General features: G+C 43.3%; 1 protein-coding gene across 7 annotated transcripts in view; it reads right to left on the bottom strand.

Moving 5' to 3' along the window:
* The window catches only part of SLC2A9 (solute carrier family 2 member 9), a 574,319-nt gene that overhangs the window by 18,263 nt on the left and 530,972 nt on the right, over window positions 1-25,084 (bottom strand). For all 7 annotated transcript variants that reach the window (XM_069744845.1, XM_069744847.1, XM_069744851.1 and 4 more), the window contains one exon: window positions 18,498-18,625. In XM_069744845.1, the coding sequence (XP_069600946.1) occupies window positions 18,498-18,625 (128 nt within the window). The remainder of the gene's footprint in view (window positions 1-18,497; window positions 18,626-25,084) is intronic.

Here is a 25,084-nt window from a genome sequence, read left to right on the forward strand (position 1 = left end):
AGGATGTGAAGGGATGGAGGAAGCTTTAATCTAAGTGCCACAGGATTGACCACCTCTAGGAATAATAGAGTATGGAGGTTCTGGACGAGAAATGGAATCTAGACTACGAGATAATGCATCAGCTTTCACATTCCATGACCCTAACTTCAGAACCAGTCTCGAATCAATAAAGTTAGTATGAGAAACACTGTGGATCTGTTGCTAACTTTATTGATTCAGGACTGGGCCTGAAGTTAGGGTCTCCTGCAGTCCCCAAGTTGTCATGCTAATGCAGCGCCCCAGAGTCCTGGTCGTTGCAGTAATGTTGCTCTGCCACTAAGGGGAGTGATGTTATGTCTGATTGCACTAAAGGAGTTCACCTGACCAGGTATCACAAGCACACACTACACTTCACACTCCGGCCATAAGGGGGAGCAAAAGGCACTATGTACTAGGCCACTCCTCACACTGGTAAAACTGGGGGTTGGATAGGAAGTTAGGTCAGAACGCAGCCTGGGAGAGCTCCAGGGAGGACCTGTCAGAACTGGGAATCTGGCAAGTACCTAAGTACCTAGCAGAAAGGACAGATTGTTATGGGACCGCGCCTGCAGTACCTTGCGGCGGTATCTCAAGGAAGGACATGAAGAGAAGGATATTGTGGAGAAGTGAGAAGTGGGATCATAGTACGAAGGAGATAGAACCAGAAGGAGTCGTGCCCTGAGATTGGCAACATCCTTCTGAGGCACGTAGCTGGTGGCCGGAGCACTGAGGAAGTAACAGACTCCACGCATTACTTCAAACAGCGGCAGGACAGTTAATTACAGGTTGGATGTCTACCACACATCACCTAAGAAGACATAGGAGGCAATCGTGGGAGAGGGGCATCTCTAGGGTCCCAGAATAACTCCAGGCCTACCTGTCATAAAGGTGCGTCCTAGCCATATAATCTGGGGGATGGAGAGAGAGAGAAGGAACAGATACGACAGTTGTGAGGACTATCCCGTGGTGCTCAGCAGGGAAGGACTACAACACACAGGCACTAGAAGGTAGACACTGATTCCCACCTGCAAAGGGAACTCTGGATGTGCCCTCGGACCGGACGGTCTCAGCCAGCCCCGTTAGCAGTGCTCTGGACTGCGGACCCCGAAGCCTTCAGTAAAAAGGTAAAGAGACTATAACCCTGTGTCCTTGTTATTCCTTGCTCCTTGCACCACACACTATCACCTTTCATTGGACGCCCCTTAGCAGGATCACGGACCGGGTCTAGCCACCGTGACAACCCCGGATCGAGTACCCCGTGGCCCTGTGTCTGGGGGCGCTCCACTAACCCATCGAGATTACTGATGTGCTTCCGGTGTGGCAATATTAAATTCCGCTGCTGGAGATTGACATTGGTATTTAATATGTTAACAGCTACAGCTGGATCGCGATTAGTGTTGAACGATACCTTCCGATTTTTGAAAGTATCGGTATCGGATTGTATCGGCCGATATATCTGAAAAATATCGGATATCGCCGATACCGATATCCAATACCAATACAAGTCAATGGGACGCAAATATCGGAAGGTATCCTTTAATGGTTCCCAGGGTCTGAAGGAGAGGAAACTCTCCTTCAGGCCCTGGGATCCATATTCATGTAAAAAATAAAGAATAAAAATAAAAAAATATCGATATACTCACCCCTCCGACGGCCCCTGGCTATAAGCGGTGTAACCGGCAGCCTCTGTTCCTAAGAATGCAGGGTGAAGGACCTTCGATGACGTCGCGGCTTGTGATTGGTCGCGTGACCGCTCATGTGACCGCTCACGCGACCAATCACAAGCCGCGACGTCATCGCAGGTCCTTCAGTCGCTCATTCTTAGGAGGGGAGACTGCCGGTTACAGCGGTTTCAACCAGGGCGCGTCCGAGGGTGAGTATATCAATATTTTTTATTTTTATTCTTTATTTTACACATGAATATGGATCCCGATACCGATTCCCGATATCGCAAAAATATCGGAACTCGGTATCGGAATTCCGATACCGCAAATATCGGCCGATACCCGATACTGGCGGTATCGGAATGCTCAACACTAATCGCGATTCCACCTGTGGCTGTTAGGGGCACATGTTAGCTGATGAAATCAGCTGTGATGAGCTGGAAAACATGCAGGCTACGGCAATGCAGGTATACGACATATGACGTATATATACAGCTTTGGCAAAAATTAAGAGGCCACTGCAGTTTTATAAAAATCAGCTTCTCTACATGTCTGACAGCCATTCCATTCCAGTGTCAGTTGAATTTCAACCAGAGGACACCTCATTCCACTTAATGTGCTGCTAATTAGGTGATCACCTAAACCAAATCTTATTTAACGAAGGAAAGTATAAAAAACACTGATGTGGTGTTCACAATCCTCTTGCAATAGGACAAGCTGGACGGCAAAACAAGTGCTAGTAATATCCCAAAAGTAATAGGAATGAAAAAATAACTTTTAACCATGCCAAAGGAGTTGAAAAGAAAAGCCTTGAGTGAGGAAAAGAAGAGCTCAATTCTGACTTTACTAGCAGAGGAAGACAGTGAGCGTCATGTTACCTCCATTCTTAAAATTTCTAAGACAGCAGACTATTACAACAAGGTCAAGTAGCAAACATTGGAGAAAACAAAGCTACAGATTGGCAGAGGGTGAAAACAACTCTCCACTGACCGGGATGACCGTCATCTTATTCGAATGTCACTCAGCAACCGCAGGATGACATCAAGTGGCCTACAAAAAGAATGGCAAATGGCAGCTGGGGTGAAGTGCACAGCAAGAATAGTTCCTAACTGGCTCCTAGAGGCAGGACTCAAGGCATGTAAAGCTAGAAAAAAGCCTTTCATCAATTAGAAGCAAATGAGAGCCAGGCTGACATTTGCCAAAGACCATAAGGTTTGGACCATAGAGGACTGGAGTAAGGTAATCTTCTCTGATGAGTCTAATTTTCAGCTTTGCCCAACACCTGGTCGTTTAATGGTTAGACGGAGACCTGGAGAGGCGTACAAGCCACAGTGTCTTACACCGACTGTGAAATTTGGTGGAGGATCGGTGATGATCTGGGGATGCTTCTGCAAGGCTGGAATTGGGTAGATTAATCTTTGCGAAGGACGTATGAATCAAGCCGCATACAAGGTTATCCTGGAAAAACAGTTGATTCCTTCTGCTCAGGCAATGTTCCCCAACTATGAGGACTGGTTTTTCCAGCAGGAGAATGTGCCATGCCATACAGCTAGGTCAATCAAGGTGTGGATGAAGGACCACCACATCAAATCCCTGTCATGGCCAGCCCAATCTCCAGACCTGAACCCCATTTAAAACCTCTGGAATGTAATCAAGAGGAAGATGGTTAGTTACAAGCCATCAAACAGAGAAGAACTGCTTAATTTTTTGTACCAGGAGTGGCATAAGGTCACCCAAAATCAGTGTGAAAGACTGGTGGAAAGCATGCCAAGACGCATGAAAGCTGTGATTAAAAATCATGGTTATTCCACAAAATATTGATTTCTGAACTCTTCTTGAGTTAAAATATTAGTATTGTTGTTTCTAAATGATTATGAACTTGTTTTTTTTTTTTTGCATTATTTCAGGTCTGAAAGCAATGCATTTTTTTTGTTATTTTGACCATTTGTCATTTTCAGAAAATAAATACAAAATTTATTCCTTGGAAATTCAGAGACAACATGTCTCTGAATTTCCAAGCAATAAATTTTGTATTTATTTTCTGAAAATGATAAATGTCAGAAGTTTATAGAATAAAACTTTTAGTTTGCATAAAAAACAGTAGCAAAACAAACACACTGCATGTGAACGTAGTCCTTGTGTATTTTTTTTACGTCTTCTGAAGTTGTTTGTAAACTTTTTTACTCTTTTTTGGAGCATTGGAGCATCTTTTTGAGTGCTTTAACCTGCAGAAGTTAAAAGGTGCTCACGAGACAGAACTTATAAACAGAAGGTCGTTTTAAAATAGGAATGTGTATGTTAATTCTTTTGAGCTTTTTCTGGGTGCATTTTCAGGTGGAATTTGGTGTGGAACTGCTCCAAATCCACCTGGAAAATAAAACGTTGACTAAAAATATGGGACTTCGTTGCTATGTATATTCCATAGCAGAAAATCACAATGCTCGTATCGTAAAACACAGATAATTTTCCATATGCAAATCCAATGCAGTATCCAATTTCCGTGAAAACATAACCAAACAGAACATGAATAAGTCAATGTGTAAAAGCTCATCCTCATTTCTTTTTCCTTTTTTGCCTTTCACCATTGCAGTCAATTCCCTTTGCATAAATTATTGCATCTCCTACACACTTTCACAGAAATACCTTAAAATCTAAGCTCTGTTTTAAATTCAAGTAAATGATGTATAGGAGGAGAAGAAGTTAAGCCTTTTTCTCGAAGCAGCCACATGGACGAGGACGATGGAGGACACTTACGGAGAAGATGCCTAATTAACTCTACTGTTTTCTTCTAAAAAAATTATCTTGAATGTATATAAAAATAACAAAATAGATAAAAGCGCATCCAATAAATAGCTGTGTAGGACACACAGGTCATGTCTCTTACACCTGGTAAATAATGACTACATGTGCTGGAGTCCTCATTATTTGTCCTGATTTATTACATACTTATCTACCGGATAATTATCTCAGTGCAGATGAAGAAAAATCCCGGTGTGATTGCTCATGATGAGCTGTGAATGGGAAAAACGTAACATGAACTTGATCCTATTTGTTCAAGTGCAGATACACTGACACTTATGCTTTAATGGTTTGCCCTAGGTTATTGTCGATTTCGTTATATTGACTAAATGTGTGCTATTACGTCTTTTGGACTTGGGGGAAAATGTACCTGCAAGAACAAAAGAAAAATAAAACGTCGTGAGCTTCGTAGAAAATAAAATATATTTTTCAGTTAACCCAACATCTGGCCACCAAAAAAAAAGACTAGCAAAAATATTGGAAAAATATTGGATAAATATGCAGTTTTCAATAAAGAAAGACTAAAAAAGAAAGTCTAATCCCTTGCCCCAAATAGAAATGGATTGCTGCGAATAGAAGTCCAGTTTACATCCATTGGATTGAGATGGCCATCAGTAGTGACTGCAGCATCTTGATGGTTAGAATGAGCCAGCCATATATTGTCTTTCCCCATGATGCGATGACAAGTGCCGAGAGGTTGCATTGGTTGACTTAGGTCTAACAAGGTCCCTCATGGCTGCCATCTCTTGTGTTGATGTACATCAAATATCAGGCTCCGAATAAGCCCACTGCATACAAAGCTGGGACTGGCTATATAATATACCTGAAACCCATCTGTAACCGTTTTTTAGACGTTGTGAAAAAAGTGTTACTACATTGCAAAAAACTAGAGTGAATTGACTCACAGGACCCCTGCAAACCTCCTTCTACCCAACCACATCCCAACACCTCTTCTTCCTGACTAGTAGGTCTGGCGCAACATTATGTGTCCATTACAGTGAGGTTTTTTGCACGATTTATAAAAGCAGCTTGTCATCCGCAGAGAGGGAATGGGAAGGAAGGGAGCAGCTAACTGATTTATAGAAATCAATGATTTGGAGAGAGGTGGCTGGGATATAAGGAGTTAACCCCTATACTGGAATGTAGCTACTGGCAGTTTCGGCCAGTGTCTGGGTAGGCATTAGTAATGGAGCTTCATTGAAACCAGCTGCACACTATGAAAGATAAAAGATGTAATTGCAGGAGAATGACAGCAGATAAGAAAAGCAAGGCAATTGCAAATTTGCTTATTTTCATGCTTTCTACCTAATTAAGACAATTTAATAACTTTAGAATACCCCTTCAAAGGTATAATAGATAATAAATTCATGCTATATATAATAACAACAAGCCCATAATACAAATAGAAAAAAAAATAGATTAACTCCAATCTTATCTATCTAAAGGGCAAAGTGATAGTATTTCCCAAGAAAAATGGTTATCATAACAGTGAAATAACAACCAATGACAATGAATAAAGTAATATGTAAGGAACAAGATACCGAAATGCAAATGAGTAAGCTCAGTATGAAAAATGAGGTTAACAGCAAAAGGAATACCTAGTGTTAGAAAGTCACTGGTAAAGTACTGGAGGGGAGATAAGTATCACTGTGGTTGTGAGCTTCAGTGATATGAACCTAGGTAAAGATTTCAGCACAGTAAGTGCTGAGAAGGGTTAATCGGCCATGTTGCTCATTCAATGTTGGGTGTGTGGAGGTGCAAGCTTCAGAGCTATGTTTTCATGATAAGGAAAGCTGAACTTTTTTGTTGTTTATTCCTGAGTGGGCAGATTCCTGCAGCAACACAGACTGTGCTATACGTAACGTTTTTGTTTTCCCGTTAGGCCAGAAAGGCCATGTTTATTTTGCTAATGCTGCACTGGTTTATGCTGTACCTTTAATAAACCAGTGGAAGATTTAGAGAAACAGCATTCCAGTGTCCACCTTTATGTGCAGCCGAGTGAGACGATCTACCACACTAGATGAGAAACTTCACCCCCGAGGAAGCCATCATTCAGGAGGCGATATGCGTGGGTGCTGTCACTGCCCTGCTTCACTATAATCGGATCCTGCCTCTCATGCCTGGCTTTCTTCGCTTTGTGTTTCAGAAGTTTATCTACTCTGATTTAAAAGGTCTGCTTCATAAATGGCTCCTCTGTTTCTATTCTTCTTACCTTGGAACTATTTTTGCTGTCCACCTCATTTTTCATATTGAGTTCACACTTCAGTACCTTCTCACTTACATATTCCTTTATCCATTGTCTTTGGTTACTGTTTCAAGCTTGGGGCAGGTGCAGTCGAACGGCTATTTTCTCATCAGAGAGAATCGGGTCGATTCTGATCAGACTCAGAGTTTGATCAGAGTGTGAGTATAGTGTGCTCTGATTCTCTTGGATGAGGAGTAGGTAGAGAAAAAAAATGTCTCCATCATCTCCAATATGTCAGACTCATTGACATGCATGCAAGTATGATCTAAATATCCTGTCCGAGGAAAACATTGGACATGTGCACACCTGTATAGACTAACATTAGTTTTGACAAAACACCGAATTGTACTCGCACCAAAATACATTCGTCTGTACCTGTCCTTGAGGTAACTATTTTCCCTAGGCAAATAGTATCACTTTTATACTTTGAACATAAGGATGAATGACCTCGGGGAGATCAAAACATCCAACACCGCGGAGACACCATCACGTGTTTCTCAACGCAAGCAATAAATAGCCAGGTCTTTCACCGGGAAGGAACAACCACGGGAAGGGCAGCATCCAAAAGAGGAAAACCACCTATGATAAAACATGGTATCCATCCACAGACAGCTGTTTTGGGGTATTTGCCCCTCATCAGTGTGGAGTAGGAAAATGGCTATTAGGAGCAGTGCCTAGTAAAAGGACTATAAACATAAGGATGAATGACCTCGGGGAGATCAAAACATCCAACACCGCGGAGACACCATCACGTGTTTCTCAACGTAGTGATCCAGAACATTGCTACCATTGCTTGCGTTGAGAAACACGTGATGGTGTCTCCGCGGCTTTTCTACATGCATTTGCATATTTCCCATAAGCTTTTTTAATGTTTTTATATTTTGTGTCTTTGCATTTTCCTAATAAAATTGACAATTTACTTTTATTGGTAATCTTCCGATATAGGTAGATATACCTCTTTTTTTGGCATTTTGTATTACGTGTACATCATGCTGCAACAATAATTTCTTGCCATGCCTATAAATCAGAAGAGGTGCCGGGAATTCTGGCAAATAGGAAAAATTATGAGGGGGCTCCTGTCCGATGGCCACAGACTACTACAGCTACTTGACCAGGGTCCTGTGAAATGAGTTGCATATCTTTACACTAGAGGTAAAAACATAAAATTATGTTACTTTAAAAAGTATAGGCTTTATTTTAACACCCATAATAAAAAAAAATTACCATTATTACCACACAGTGAATACTATTTAAAAACATAAAATATGGAATTTCTTGCTTGTTTTTCCATCTTCCACAAAATGTACTACAATCTTTTCTAAGTACCCGAAAATTGTAGCTATAAAAAATTCCAAGTTTTGTTTACAAAAAACAAAACTTCATGCTTCTACCTTAATGGAAAAATGAAAAAGTATTGTCCTCTGATAGCAGTAATAAAAAAAGAAGAAAGAATAAAAATAAATAGTGGTGTCCTCCGGGCCCAAATAAGATAAATCCTGAAAGGATTAATGCTCGTTGTACAGATATTATAGCGAGAGGTCAAAAGGTACAGCGGCATTGCCAATAGGTACAATAAAGAGAGCGCCGTATCTGCAATGTAAAATGGAAATGTAGTGACATTGGGGCAGCTGCTTGAAAGTCTTCCCAGAAGGCAAAACCTGCCATTCATCTTCTAGTGTAGGATTGTTGTAGAGAGAACGGGCAGGTTAGAAAGTCAAAGAGATGGCTGATATTATTAGGAAATGTACGAGAAAAACTTACAGTTTATTCAGAAACTTTTAACAAATTCTTGGCATTTGCTTTGGGGTGGCCAACCAAAGCAAATGCCAAGAAGCTACCATTAGCCTATGAGGAGTGAATTCACAGTGGCTTCACCAGGCCCACACCAATTCAGAACCAAAAAAACCATGCACATCTATCACGATTCCTCTGCTCAGAGTGTGTGGGACTCAGTGATGGACAGCTCTGTCATCCTATCCTGTGCTGGGGCGTGCTAAGCTATCAGTGCTTTGATTGACAGCTCGGTTACCCTATCTGAGACTGGGAGGTGCAGAGATTTCTCCAGGTGCTCCCTGTTCTTGGTAATTGCCCTGCTATTTAGGTGAGCTGTCTGGCCCATATCACTGCCTGTCAAAAGCTTGTGCTCTTTGGAATGTGTTCACCTGATCCCTGTGCTGTAGGTTCTGACCTTCTGCAGCTGACCTTTGGACCATGTTCTGACTACCCGTTTGTTGTTGACCACTTTGTTTATCTGCTATTTCTCTGGTATCTGACCCTGGCATGTGACCTGACTTATGACTTCGTATATTCCCTTGGTTTACTGTTTGCTCTTTTGGTATTGACCTTGGGACGTCTGACTTCGTTGACTCACGACCTGTCCATGAGTTGTGACTTGCATCACAACATCGTTATCATTTTTGGACAACCCGCCGGAAGCAAAAGACCTATAACAGCAAGGATATGACTAAATTATCCCAATCTCTGTATTGTCATAAGCACAGTGTTCACAGATAAGTCTTTCTTATCGGTTTTCTTTTGTGGTCCTGTTGCACTAAACTGATTTTATGTTATTGCCCTTTGTGTATAAAGAATGATTTGTGCTTAAGCTTAAATCTAGCACCCAATGATTGTAACATAGTAACATAGTTAGTAAGGCCGAAAAAAGACATTTGTCCATCCAGTTCAGCCTATATTCCATCATAATAAATACCCAGATCTACGTCCTTCTACAGAACCTAATAATTGTATGATACAATATTGTTCTGCTCCAGGAAGACATCCAGGGCTCTCTTGAACCCCTCGACTGAGTTCGCCATCACCACCTCCTCAGGCAAGCAATTCCAGATTCTCACTGCCCTAACAGTAAAGAATCCTCTTCTATGTTGGTGGAAAAACCTTCTCTCCTCCAGACGCAAAGAATGCCCCCTTGTGCCCGTCACCTTCCTTGGTATAAACAGATCCTCAGCGAGATATTTGTATTGTCCCCTTATATACTTATACATGGTTATTAGATCGCCCCTCAGTCGTCTTTTTTCTAGACTAAATAATCCTAATTTCGCTAATCTATCTGGGTATTGTAGTTTTCCCATCCCCTTTATTAATTTTGTTGCCCTCCTTTGTACTCTCTCTAGTTCCATTATATCCTTCCTGAGCACCGGTGCCCAAAACTGGACACAGTACTCCATGTGCGGTCTAACTAGGGATTTGTACAGAGGCAGTATAATGCTCTCATGTGTATCCAGACCTCTTTTAATGCACCCCATGATCCTGTTTGCCTTGGCAGCTGCTGCCTGGCACTGGCTGCTCCAGGTAAGTTTATCATTAACTAGGATCCCCAAGTCCTTCTCCCTGTCAGATTTACCCAGTGGTTTCCCGTTCAGTGTGTAATGGTGATATTGATTCCCTCTTCCCATGTGTATAACCTTACATTTATCATTGTTAAACCTCATCTGCCACCTTTCAGCCCAAGTTTCCAACTTATCCAGATCCATCTGTAGCAGAATACTATCTTCTCTTGTATTAACTGCTTTACATAGTTTTGTATCATCTGCAAATATCGATATTTTACTGTGTAAACCTTCTACCAGATCATTAATGAATATGTTGAAGAGAACAGGTCCCAATACTGACCCCTGCGGTACCCCACTGGTCACAGCGACCCAGTTAGAGACTATACCATTTATAACCACCCTCTGCTTTCTATCACTAAGCCAGTTACTAACCCATTTACACACATTTTCCCCCAGACCAAGCATTCTCATTTTGTGTACCAACCTCTTGTGCGGCACGGTATCAAACGCTTTGGAAAAATCGAGATATACCACGTCCAATGACTCACCGTGGTCCAGTCTATAGCTTACCTCTTCATAAAAACTGATTAGATTGGTTTGACAGGAGCGATTTCTCATAAACCCATGCTGATATGGAGTTAAACAGTTATTCTCATTGAGATAATCCAGAATAACATCCCTCAGAAACCCTTCAAATATTTTACCAACAATAGAGGTTAGACTTACTGGCCTATAATTTCCAGGTTCACTTTTAGAGCCCTTTTTGAATATTGGCACCACATTTGCTATGCGCCAATCCTGTTGAACAGACCCTGTCTCTATAGAGTCCCTAAAAATAAGAAATAATGGTTTATCTATTACATTACTTAGTTCTCTTAGTACTCGTGGGTGTATGCCATCCGGACCCGGAGATTTATCTATTTTAATCTTATTTAGCCGGTTTCGCACCTCTTCTTGGGTTAGATTGGTGACCCTTAATATAGGGTTTTCATTGTTTCTTGGGATTTCACCTAGCATTTCATTTTCCACCGTGAATACCGTGGAGAAGAAGGTGTTTAATATGTTAGCTTTTTCCTCGTCATCTACAACCATTCTTTCCTCACTATTTTTTAAGGGGCCTACATTTTCAGTTTTTATTCTTTTACTATTGATATAGTTGAAGAACAGTTTGGGATTAGTTTTACTCTCCTTAGCAATGTGCTTCTCTGTTTCCTTTTTGGCAGCTTTAATTAGTTTTTTAGATAAAGTATTTTTCTCCCTATAGTTTTTTAGAGCTTCAATGGTGCCATCCTGCTTTAATAGTGCAAATGCTTTCTTTTTACTGTTAATTGCCTGTCTTACTTCTTTGTTTAGCCACATTGGGTTTTTCCTATTTCTAGTCCTTTTATTCCCACAAGGTATAAACCGCTTACACTGCCTATTTAGGATGTTCTTAAACATTTCCCATTTATTATCTGTATTCTCATTTCTGAGGATATTGTCCCAGTCTACCAGATTAAGGGCATCTCTAAGCTGTTCAAACTTTGCCTTCCTAAAGTTCAATGTTTTTGTGACTCCCTGACAAGTCCCCCTAGTGAAAGACAGGTGAAACTGCACAATATTGTGGTCGCTATTTCCTAAATGCCCAACCACCTGCAGATTTGTTATTCTGTCAGGTCTATTAGATAGTATTAGGTCTAAAAGTGCTGCTCCTCTGGTTGGATTCTGCACCAATTGTGAAAGATAATTTTTCTTGGTTATTAGCAGAAACCTGTTGCCTTTATGGGTTTCACAGGTTTCTGTTTCCCAGTTAATATCCGGGTAGTTAAAGTCCCCCATAACCAGGACCTCATTATGGGTTGCAGCTTCATCTATCTGCTTTAGAAGTAGACTTTCCATGCTTTCTGTTATATTTGGGGGTTTGTAACAGACCCCAATGAGAATTTTGTTACCATTTTTCCCTCCATGAATTTCAACCCATATGGACTCGACATCCTCATTCCCTTCGCTAATATCCTCCCTTAAAGTGGACTTTAGACAAGACTTTACATAGAGACAAACCCCTCCTCCTCTCCGATTTTTACGATCCTTTCTAAACAGACTGTAACCCTGTAAGTTAACTGCCCAGTCATAGCTTTCATCTAACCATGTCTCGGTTATTCCCACTATGTCAAAGTTACCTGTAGATATTTCTGCTTCTAGTTCTTCCATCTTGTTTGTCAGGCTTCTGGCGTTTGCGAGCATGCAGTTTAGAGGATTTTGTTTTGTTCCAATCTCCTCACTGTGGATTGTTTTAGAAATGTTCTTACCTCCCTTCTGAGTATGTTTTCCTGGGTCGTCTTTGTTCGAGTCTAATGTTTTTCTTCCCGTCCCCTCTTCTTCTAGTTTAACGCCCTCCTGATGAGTGTAGCGAGTCTTCTGGCGAATGTGTGTTTCCCAGGTTTGTTGAGGTGTAGTCCGTCTCTGGCGAGGAGTCCATCATACCAGTAATTCACACCGTGGTCCAGGAATCCAAATCCTTGTTGTCTGCACCATCGTCTTAGCCAGTTGTTTGCATCAAGGATCCTGTTCCATCTCCTGGTGCCATGCCCGTCTACTGGAAGGATAGAAGAAAAAACTACCTGTGCATCCAGTTCCTTTACTTTCTTCCCCAACTCTTCAAAGTCCTTGCAGATTGTCGGTAGGTCCTTCCTTGCCGTGTCATTGGTGCCAACATGTATCAGAAGAAATGGGTGGACGTCCTTGGAGCTGAAGAGCTTTGGTATCCTATCGGTCACATCCTTGATCATCGCACCTGGAAGGCAGCATACTTCTCTTGCAGTTATGTCCGGTCTGCAGATGGCTGCTTCGGTGCCTCTCAGTAGTGAGTCTCCCACCACCACCACTCTTCGTTGCTTCTTGGCTGTACTTTTTGCTGTCACTTGTTGCTGTGTGCCCTTTTCTTTTTTGCTTGCTGGTATTGCTACATTCTTAGGTGTGCCATCTTCATCCTCTACAAAGATTTGATATCGGTTCTTCAGTTGTGTGGTTGGTGATTTCTCCATGGTCTTCTTGCTTCTTTTGGTCACATGCTTCCACTCATCTGCTTTTGGAGGTTCTCTGACACTTTTTGCACCTTCTGTGACCAGTAGAGATGCTTCTGTTCTGTCTAGAAAGTCTTCATTCTCTTTGATGAGTTTCAAAGTTGCTATTCTTTCTTCCAGACTCCGCACCTTTTCTTCTAAAAGGGCCACTAGTCTACACTTCTGACAGGCGCGCGGTTTGGTGATGCTTTCGAAGCAGCTGGTCCCGGCTGTACCCAACGATCTTCTAGCTTAGGGAGACTTCGCTTCTCCCAGAAGGCACCTGGAATATGCAAATTAGCCTCCTGAAGCTTGAATCCCTGGTTTGGTGATGCTTTCGAAGCAGCTGGTCCCGGCTGTACCCAACGATCTTCTAGCTTAGGGAGACTTCGCTTCTCCCAGAAGGCACCTGGAATATGCAAATTAGCCTCCTGAAGCTTGAATCCCTGGTTTGGTGATGCTTTCGAAGCAGCTCGTCCCGGCTGTACCCAACGATCTTCTAGCTTAGGGAGACTTCGCTTCTCCCAGAAGGCACCTGGAATATGCAAATTAGCCTCCTGAAGCTTGAATCCCTGGTTTGGTGATGCTTTCGAAGCAGCTCGTCCCGGCTGTACCCAACGATCTTCTAACTTAGGGAGACTTCGCTTCTCCCAGAAGGCACCTGGAATATGCAAATTAGCCTCCTGAAGCTTGAATCCCTGGTTTGGTGATGCTTTCGAAGCAGCTGGTCCCGGCTGTACCCAACGATCTTCTAGCTTAGGGAGACTTCGCTTCTCCCAGAAAGCACCTGGAATATGCAAATTAGCCTCCTGAAGCTTGAATCCCTGGTTTGGTGATGCTTTCGAAGCAGCTGGTCCCGGCTGTACCCAACGATCTTCTAGCTTAGGGAGACTTCGCTTCTCCCAGAAGGCACCTGGAATATGCAAATTAGCCTCCTGAAGCTTGAATCCCTGGTTTGGTGATGCTTTCGAAGCAGCTGGTCCCGGCTGTACCCAACGATCTTCTAGCTTAGGGAGACTTCGCTTCTCCCAGAAGGCACCTGGAATATGCAAATTAGCCTCCTGAAGCTTGAATCCCTGGTTTGGTGATGCTTTCGAAGCAGCTGGTCCCGGCTGTACCCAACGATCTTCTAGCTTAGGGAGACTTCGCTTCTCCCAGAAGGCACCTGGAATATGCAAATTAGCCTCCTGAAGCTTGAATCCCTGGTTTGGTGATGCTTTCGAAGCAGCTGGTCCCGGCTGTACCCAACGATCTTCTAGCTTAGGGAGACTTCGCTTCTCCCAGAAGGCACCTGGAATATGCAAATTAGCCTCCTGAAGCTTGAATCCCTGGTTTGGTGATGCTTTCGAAGCAGCTGGTCCCGGCTGTACCCAACGATCTTCTAGCTTAGGGAGACTTCGCTTCTCCCAGAAGGCACCTGGAATATGCAAATTAGCCTCCTGAAGCTTGAATCCCTGGTTTGGTGATGCTTTCGAAGCAGCTGGTCCCGGCTGTACCCAACGATCTTCTAGCTTAGGGAGACTTCGCTTCTCCCAGAAGGCACCTGGAATATGCAAATTAGCCTCCTGAAGCTTGAATCCCTGGTTTGGTGATGCTTTCGAAGCAGCTGGTCCCGGCTGTACCCAACGATCTTCTAGCTTAGGGAGACTTCGCTTCTCCCAGAAGGCACCTGGAATATGCAAATTAGCCTCCTGAAGCTTGAATCCCTGGTTTGGTGATGCTTTCGAAGCAGCTGGTCCCGGCTGTACCCAACGATCTTCTAGCTTAGGGAGACTTCGCTTCTCCCAGAAGGCACCTGGAATATGCAAATTAGCCTCCTGAAGCTTGAATCCCTGGTTTGGTGATGCTTTCGAAGCAGCTGGTCCCGGCTGTACCCAACGATCTTCTAGCTTAGGGAGACTTCGCTTCTCCCAGAAGGCACCTGGAATATGCAAATTAGCCTCCTGAAGCTTGAATCCCTGGTTTGGTGATGCTTTCGAAGCAGCTGGTCCCGGCTGTACCCAACGATCTTCTAGCTTAGGGAGACTTCGCTTCTCCCAGAAGGCACCTGGAATATGCAAATTAGCCTCCTGAAGCTTGAATCCCTGGTTTGGTGATGCTTTCGAAGCAGCTGGTCCCGGCTGTACCCAACGATCTTCTAGCTTAGGGAGACTTCGCTTCTCCCAGAAGGCACCTGGAATATGCAAATTAGCCTCCTGAAGCTTGAATCCCTGGTTTGGTGATGCTTTCGAAGCAGCTGGTCCCGGCTGTACCCAACGATCTTCTAGCTTAGGGAGACTTCGCTTCTCCCAGAAGGCACCTGGAATATGCAAATTAGCCTCCTGAAGCTTGAATCCCTGGTTTGGTGATGCTTTCGAAGCAGCTGGTCCCGGCTGTACCCAACGATCTTCTAGCTTAGGGAGACTTCGCTTCTCCCAGAAGGCACCTGGAATATGCAAATTAGCCTCCTGAAGCTTGAATCCCTGGTTTGGTGATGCTTTCGAAGCAGCTGGTCCCGGCTGTACCCAACGATCTTCTAGCTTAGGGAGACTTCGCTTCTCCCAGAAGGCACCTGGAATATGCAAATTAGCCTACTGAAGCTTGAATCCCTGGTTTGGTGATGCTTTCGAAGCAGCTGGTCCCGGCTGTACCCAACGATCTTCTAGCTTAGGGAGACTTCGCTTCTCCCAGAAGGCACCTGGAATATGCAAATTAGCCTCCTGAAGCTTGAATCCCTGGTTTGGTGATGCTTTCAAAGCAGCTGGTCCCGGCTGTACCCAACGATCTTCTAGCTTAGGGAGACTTCGCTTCTCCCAGAAGGCACCTGGAATATGCAAATTAGCCTCCTGAAGCTTGAATCCCTGGTTTGGTGATGCTTTCGAAGCAGCTGGTCCCGGCTGTACCCAACGATCTTCTAGCTTAGGGAGACTTCGCTTCTCCCAGAAGGCACCTGGAATATGCAAATTAGCCTCCTGAAGCTTGAATCCCTGGTTTGGTGATGCTTTCGAAGCAGCTGGTCCCGGCTGTACCCAACAATCTTCTAGCTTAGGGAGACTTCGCTTCTCCCAGAAGGCACCTGGAATATGCAAATTAGCCTCCTGAAGCTTGAATCCCTGGTTTGGTGATGCTTTCGAAGCAGCTGGTCCCGGCTGTACCCAACGATCTTCTAGCTTAGGGAGACTTCGCTTCTCCCAGAAGGCACCTGGAATATGCAAATTAGCCTCCTGAAGCTTGAATCCCTGGTTTGGTGATGCTTTCGAAGCAGCTGGTCCCGGCTGTACCCAACGATCTTCTAGCTTAGGGAGACTTCGCTTCTCCCAGAAGGCACCTGGAATATGCAAATTAGCCTCCTGAAGCTTGAATCCCTGGTTTGGTGATGCTTTCGAAGCAGCTGGTCCCGGCTGTACCCAACGATCTTCTAGCTTAGGGAGACTTCGCTTCTCCCAGAAGGCACCTGGAATATGCAAATTAGCCTCCTGAAGCTTGAATCCCTGGTTTGGTGATGCTTTCGAAGCAGCTGGTCCCGGCTGTACCCAACGATCTTCTAGCTTAGGGAGACTTCGCTTCTCCCAGAAGGCACCTGGAATATGCAAATTAGCCTCCTGAAGCTTGAATCCCTGGTTTAGGATTTCTGCTCAAATTAATCTTTAAATATTCACAAAAAGGTCTCAGGCTTCATTAAAATAGTGTAAATGAGAGCTTCCATCCTATTCGAGTAAGAATCCGACAGGCCATGGTGTGTATAAAAAATGCACCCAGTATCCTTTTATCTTCATCATGACCGTGCGATTTTTCCATTTTTACAAGTTTGTTATTTCCTTTTCCTCATCTAAAAGCCATAACTTTTTTAATACTTTTATTTTCTTGCATGAATCAACACCTTTGAAATATGGCCGGAGCCCACCTCAAAGCGGGGGATACTGCCCGCTGACGTACTATTCCGTCAGCTGGCAGAAAGGGGTTAAAGTAGTCTGTGTCATTCTTTCAATTAAAGAACTTTTTTCTGGCTGTGTGTTTATTTAATATACAAATATAGGATTAGTAATGGATAGGTGTCTTATAGACGCCTCTCCATTACTAACCCGTGGGCTTCATGTCACCAGACAATACAAAGGTGACATCAACTCCACAAATATGAAACCCACTTGCCACGGCTACAGGGCAAGTGGGAAGAGCAGGTCAAAAATGGGGGAAGCCACATCGTTTTTTTAAATGATTTATTTAACTTATTAAAAAAATAGTGTGGGGACCCCTCTGTTCTTGATTACCAACCTTGTTAATTCTGACAGCTGAGGGTTGGAGTAGTTGTCCCATCAGCTGATGCCAGTGACCGGAGGTAAACTTTATACCTCCGATCACAGCTGCGAGTTCATGCTGTCATTTGATAGCATCAGAATCATTGTTGTCTGACCGGCGGTGATAATTTTGCCGCCGATTAGAAGCGGTGTTTGCCATGTTGTCATGCTTATGACAGCACGACAAACACCCAGTGTTCGGGGGCTGAATCCGACCAGTAACACGGACTTCCTGGTGAAGTCAGTGTTCAGTGTTTGTGCCTGAACAACATGTGCTCTGTATGGATTCCAAACTTTACTGTTCGGGTTCACCCATCACGACTTAGGATAGCTTATATTAAAGTCCCGGAAAATCTCTTTAAATTCCTAACATTATAGTTAGTAAATTATTTTTTAATACATAGATTTTATTTTTCATATTTAACGGTAGTAATTTTATCTAATATATATTTTTTGCACATTTCAAAACTGCACGGGATAGACAAGAAGGACATGTTTCACCTTTTGCAAGTACATTACCCATTTTGTCTGAATTGCTGCTCACCGGTAAATGTTATAAATGTGAAGAGAGACCTTTGGTTCCTACAAAATGAGTGTTAGAGGATTTTATCACATAATGGATATTGGTCTGAGTAATGTCGGTGCTAAGTACAGTGTCTGCAGAGGGCACATCTGTCATCTAGAAGAGATCATGTTAAGGAAATGAGTTGCCTCTGGCTAGTGTATAATACAAGGAACCACCAAACCATTTTTGTATCTTTAGTGAGACCTCCTTGACTCAGCAACCTTCACTAATGATTTATGAGTTACTAGAATATAATACACCATTCAATATGATGATTTTATAACTAGACCTCTGCTCCTTTGCTCTGTTCCTCCTGATTCTTTCCATGTGATGGCTTTACCTGCTGACCACTGACATTGACCTGATGATCCAATGACTTACTGATGACCATGTGTTAGCCTCGTGCCAAATATCTAAGCTCACAATCATCATTCTTGTTGATCTGAATAGGATTTTTGTCCCAGTGCTACAGGCAATCTCTACTTCTGCCTGGATTATATCTTGAGAAAAACTTTATTTTAACTTTATTTCTAAGTCAAACAAATTGTGCTGATTTTGAGTCTACAGAAACTCATGCATAAACTTGCTAAATTATATTTACCTGGATTAAAGGGAAGAGAAGTCCAACAGCAAAGTTGCAGATCCAGTTGACGGACCCAGCTATCATAAAAGCCGCAGGACGCTGAGACTGCTGAAAAACCTCTGCTACCAGAACGAAAGGGATCCCACCTTTGATGAGAAAAGACATGGATTCATGAGTTCGCTACAAATGCAAATATGAAGCAAAGCACTGCATATGCAGCAAAAATTATATAATGTACATTTTCTCATCTAGTAGTCAATAAAAGAAGTTGTCAGCTTTTTCAACTTGGACATTAATGCCATGGACAAAAATATTTGTATATATGTTAATGGATACCATGAGTTAAAGAAAAGTTGCAGCATGTTTCAAGGGTTTGTACTAAGTTTGTAAGATATTCCATATTGATAAGTTAATATTATGACTATTATTATCAATTTTTGAAGCCCCATTGACTCCATGGTGCTGTACGTGAGAAGGGGGTTACAGACAAAATACAGACTAACAATGGCAGACTGCTACAGAGTGGAAAATGCACTGCCCTCGCTGGCTTACAGTTTTTAGGGTACTGGGTAAGGAGACAGTAGGCTGGGGGGTTGCGGCAGGTTCGGTGGTGGTAGAGGTAGCAGCGGGCTCATTGCACCCTGTAAGAATTTTTTGAAGAGGTGGGTTTCAAGTTCTGTCTTAAAGTTCTGAGTGTGGTGGATAATCGGACGTGTTGGGGCACAGAGTTCCAGAGGATTGGGAATACTTGGGAGAAGTTATATATATGTCATCATCTGGATTTTTTTGAAGTATCAAATAAATAAAGAATATAATTATTCACATCATTTTTAGTGTGCCACCGAATCAAGGGTTCAAATCCAGAAAAACGGCATAAATACAAGGGAGTTCTTTTGGGAAACTTCCTTTAAATGTTACTTTAGCAAGTGCTTCATGAAAAATAATATTTTCCATTTCTCTTTATAGCACCAGCAAATTCCGCAGAACACATCCAAGCAGCAAACAATGAAAAAATGATCTCATAAAGCATAAGGGACATGAAATGGAGCACCACGCTCATTAGAGCCTACACTGTGACGCCCTTTGACTTTTCCACAGATTTGTGTGATATAAGATGTCTGGTTTGTATTGATATTGTGAAAATTCCAGCTTTGTTTTATGATGTCTTCACTCACCACAGTTTCTACATTTGTAGATAATTCAATAAATCAGTTTATGAAAGGAAGGACTAAGTACAATGGTTTTTCAAAAAGAAGGTGAATGACTTTATATTCTAGTAACTAGAAAAAATGAGTTCACAGCCATATGCTAAGAGCTTTCCTTCACTGGCGAAATATCATTGGCCCCGCTGTCAGTAAAGCCATACATCAGGAAGATATGTCCACACGTAACCCTGTAAAATGGGTCTGCTACCCTCTAGAAGTATCACAGACCGTTGCTATATTATCCCTTGTTGGCACCTTATTAAATGTACAGGACTGTGCTAACGTCATGGTAATGTTACTACAGTATACACCATATGGATAAAAGTATTGGGACACAAATCTTAGCCTAGGTCCATACTATGGTATGTGCTGACTGGGGGCACAGTCAGAATGGACGTCAACACATCCGTCCACCAAAGGGACCCAATGCAAAGAAACACACGTTTCTTTGAAGTGGCCCTCTGTATAGGAACGCTCATTCGTCTTCACGCACTGGCCAGTTGGAAGGTGAAAGAGCACACTTTTAGCATCCGTGTGGTAAATGGGATCCTATGGCATAATTACAGTATAAAGTATGCCAGGAAACGCTACCAATGTGCACTGTAGGATAAGTGTGTACCTAGCCTTATCCCCTTCCCCTCATTAGATGTAGCGGTATGTCCTATGCAGTGCAGTACATTCCCATGAATGGATGTATCGGTATGTCCTATGCAGTGCCATGCAGTCCCACAAATGGATGTACCAGTATGTCCTTCCGATCTTGCAAGCACAGGACCTGTGCTGTTGTGAATTCCGCTCTTGGGCTCCCTCCGGTGGTTGTAAGTGGCACTTTTGTGAGTTCTGCTCTTGAGCTCCCTCTTGTAGTTTCTAGTGGTATGGCTGCTCCTTGGAGTTAGCTGTCATCAGCTGCCTCCACTTATCGTCTCTTCTGCTCGGCTATTTAAGTCTGGCTCTTTCTTCAGCCAATGCCACTTGTAAATGGTTCCTGGTTGGATTCACATCTCTTTGGAGTTCCCTGTTATCCTGACCAGTTCAGCTAAGCTAAGTTTTTGCTTGCTCTTTTCTGTCCATAGATTGTGGACTTATCCATTCTGTGTTTTCTATGTTTGTCCAGCTTATCAGTGTGAATTTATTCTGTCTTGCTTGAAGCTCTGGGAGGCAGATTTGCCCTCCACACCTTTAGTCAGGTGTGGAGATTTTTTGTAAACTCTGCGTGGATTTTTGTAGTGTTTTATACTGACCGCACAGTATTCCATCCTGTCCTATCTATTTAGCTAGACTGGCCTCCTGTGCTCATCCTGGTTTCATTCTGTGTATGTCTTTTCCCTCTCCACTCACAGTCATTATTTGTGGGGGGCTAATCTATCCTTTGGGGATTTTCTCTGAGGCAAGAGAGTTTTCCTGCTTCTTTCTTTAGGGGTAGTTAGCTCTTAGGCTGTGACGAGATGCCTAGGAAGAGTTAGGAGCATTCCACGGCTACTTCTAGTGTTGTGTTGAGCTTAGGGACTGCGGTCAGTACAGTTACCACGTCCTTCAGAGCTCGTTCCATGTTGCTTCTAGACCACCGTATCATAACAGTACAAGTGGCCAAAAATGAATTAAATGCATCTCAAAATAAGGAAAAGAAAGTTCTGAACCATTTTTTTTCTGTGCTTTGGTTTGTCTTTTTTTTTTCCTCTTGATATCTGGGTGGTTCAGGATATATGCTTTGGCATGGATGTTCAGGGTTTGTTTTCTCGTGTGGATCAACTTGCTGCAAGAGTACAGAGTATCCAGGACTATGTTGTCCAGACTCCGGCTTTAGAGCCCAGAATTCCTACTCCTGATTTGTTTTTTGGGGACAGATCCAAGTTTTTGAACTTTAAAAATAACTGCAAATTGTTTTTTGCTTTGAAACCCCGTTCTTCTGGTGATCCCATTCAGCAAGTAAAAATCATCATATCCTTGCTGCATGGTGACCCTCAAGACTGGGCTTTTTCTCTTGAAACAGGGGATCCGGCATTATTGAAGGTAGATGCATTTTTTCAAGTGCTCGGATTATTGTATGACGAACCTAATTCTGTGGATCATGCAGAAAAAACCCTGTTGGCCTTGTGTCAAGGTCAGGAAGCGGCAGAGTTATACTGCCAGAAATTTAGAAAATGGTCTGTGCTCACTAAATGGAATGAAGAGGCTCTGGCTGCTATTTTCAGAAAAGGTCTTTCTGAAACCCTTAAAGATGTTATGGTGGGCTATCCTACGCCTGCCGGTTTGAGCGAATCTATGTCTCTAGCCATTCAGATTGATCGGCGTCTGCGCGAGCGTAAAGCTGTGCACCATATGGCAGTATCCTCTGAGCAAAGTCCTGAACCTATGCAATGTGATAGGGTTTTGACTAGAATAGAACGGCAGGAATTCAGACATCAGAATAGGCTGTGTTTTTACTGTGGTGATTCGGCTCATGTTATCTCTGATTGCCCTAAGCGTACTAAGAGAGTTGCTAGGTCTGTTACCATGAGTACTATACAGCCTAAATTTCTCTTATCTGTGACCCTGATTTGCTCATTGTCGTCCTTTTCTGTCATGGCATTTGTGGATTCAGGCGCTGCCCTGAACTTAATGGACTTAGAATTCGCCAGGCGCTGTGGTTTTCCCTTGCAGCCTTTGCAGAGCACTATTCCTTTGAGGGGCATTGATGCTACACCCTAGGCCAAGGATAAACCTCAGTACTGGACACAGATGACTATGTACATGAATCCTGCACATCAGGAAGATTGCCGTTTTCTGGTGTTGCATAACCTGCATGATGTTGTTGTACTGGGATTTCCATGGTTACAGGAACATAATCCAGTGCTGGATTGGAAAACTATGTCGGTGACTAGTTGGGGTTGTCGAGGAGTACATAGTGACGTTCCTTTGATGTCAATTTCCTCTTCCCCCTCTTCTGAGGTCCCTGAGTTTTTGTCGGATTTCCAGGATGTATTTGATGAGCCCAAGTCCAGTTCCCTTCCTCCACATAGGGACTGTGATTGTGCTATTAACTTGATTCCTGGTTGTAAGTTCCCTAAGGGCCGACTTTTCAATCTGTCTGTGCCAGAGCATGCCGCCATGCGGAGCTATGTTAAGGAATCTTTGGAGATAGGGCATATTCGGCCCTTTTCGTCACCATTGGGAGCGGGTTTCTTTTTTGTTGCTAAGAAGGATGGCTCCTTGAGACCCTGTATTGATTATCGTCTTCTTAATAAGATCTCGGTCAAATTCCAATACCCCTTGCCTTTGCTTACTGATTTGTTTGCTCAGATTAAGGGGGCTAGTTGGTTTACTAAGATTGACCTCCGAGGGGCATATAATCTTGTTCGTATTAAACAGGGTGACGAATGGAAAACTGCATTTAATACGCCCGAAGGCCATTTTGAATACCTTGTGATGCCATTTGGGCTTTCTAATGCTCCATCTGTGTTGCAGTCTTTCATGCACGATATTTTCCGCAATTATCTTGATAAATTCATGGTCCTATATTTGGATGATATTTTGATTTTTTCCGATGATTGGGAGTCTCATGTGAAGCAGGTCAGGATGGTGTTCCAGATCCTTCGTGATAATGCTTTATTTGTGAAGGGATCTAAGTGCCTATTCGGAGTTCAGAAGGTCTCTTTTTTGGGTTTTATTTTTTCTCCCTCGTCTATAGAAATGGATCCTGTTAAGGTCCAAGCTATTCATGACTGGATCCAACCCACATCTGTGAAGGGTCTTCAAAAATTTTTGGGCTTTGCTAATTTCTATCGCCGTTTCATTGCCAACTTTTCCAGTGTGGTTAAGCCCCTTACTGATTTGACGAAGAAAGGCGCTGATGTGACGAATTGGTCCTCTGAGGCTGTTGAGGCCTTTCAGGAGCTTAAATGCCGATTTACTTCTGCCCCTGTGTTGCGTCAACCGGATGTTTCTCTTCCTTTTCAGGTTGAGGTCGACGCTTCTGAGATTGGGGCAGGGGCCGTTTTGTCTTAGAGGGAGTCTGATGGTTCTTTGATGAAACCGTGTGCTTTTTTCCAGAAAGTTTTCGCCTGCGGAACGCAATTATGATGTCGGCAATCGGGAGTTGTTGGCTATGAAGTGGGCGTTTGAGGAGTGGCGACATTGGCTTGAGGGAGCTAAACACCGTGTTGTGGTCCTGACCGATCATAAGAATCTGATTTACCTCGAGTCGGCCAAGCGGCTGAATCCTAGACAGGCTCGATGGTCCCTGTTTTTCTCCCGTTTTGATTTTGTGGTCTCGCATCTTCCGGGATCTAAGAATGTTAAGGCTGATGCCCTCTCTAGGAGTTTTTCGCCTGATTCTCCTGGAGTCCTTGAGCCGGTTGGCATTCTTAAGGAGGGGGTGATTCTTTCTGCTATCTCCCCTGATTTGCGGCGGGTGCTTCAGGAATTTCAGGCTGATAGGCCTGACCGCTGTCCAGTGGGGAAGCTGTTTGTTCCTGATAGATGGACAAGTAAGGTAATTTCTGAGGTTCATTGTTCAGTGTTGGCTGGTCATCCTGGGATTTTTGGTACCAGAGATTTGGTTGCTAGGTCCTTTTGGTGGCCTTCCTTGTCGCGCGATGTGCGTGCTTTTGTGCAGTCCTGTGGGACTTGCGCCCGGGCCAAGCCTTGCTGTTCCCGCGCTAGTGGGTTGCTTTTGCCTTTGCCAGTCCCTGAGAGGCCCTGGACGCATATTTCCATGGATTTTATTTCGGATCTTCCTGTTTCCCAGAAGATGTCTGTTATCTGGGTTGTTTGTGACCGGTTCTCTAAAATGGTCCATCTGGTACCTTTGCCTAAGTTGCCTTCCTCCTCAGATCTGGTTCCATTATTTTTTCAGCATGTGGTTCGTTTGCATGGCATTCCGGAGAATATTGTGTCTGACAGAGGTTCTCAGTTTGTCTCTAGATTTTGGCGGGCCTTTTGTGCTATGATGGGCATTGATTTGTCTTTTTCTTTGGCGTTTCATCCTCAGACTAATGGTCAAACTGAGCGAACTAATCAGACCTTGGAGACCTATTTGAGATGCTTTGTGTCTGGTGATCAGGATGATTGGGTGTCTTTCTTGCCGTTGGCCGAGTTTGCCCTTAATAATCGGGCTAGTTCGGCTACTTTGGTTTCACCTTTCTTTTGTAATTTTGGTTTTCATCCTCGTTTTTCTTCAGGGCAGGTTGATCCTTCTGATTGTCCTGGTGTTAATTCTGTGGTGGACAGGTTGCAGCAGATTTGGACTCATGTGGTGGACAATTTGACGTTGTCTCAGGAAAGGACTCAACGTTTTGCCAACTGCCGTCGGTGTGTTGGTCCCCGGCTTCGTGTGGGGGATTTGGTTTGGTTGTCTTCTCATCATGTTCCTATGAAGGTTTCTTCTCCTAAGTTTAAGCCTCGGTTTATTGGTCCTTATAA

Source organism: Ranitomeya imitator, chromosome 1 (genome assembly GCF_032444005.1).
Source record: "Ranitomeya imitator isolate aRanImi1 chromosome 1, aRanImi1.pri, whole genome shotgun sequence".
Taxonomy (NCBI): Eukaryota; Metazoa; Chordata; class Amphibia; order Anura; family Dendrobatidae; genus Ranitomeya; species Ranitomeya imitator.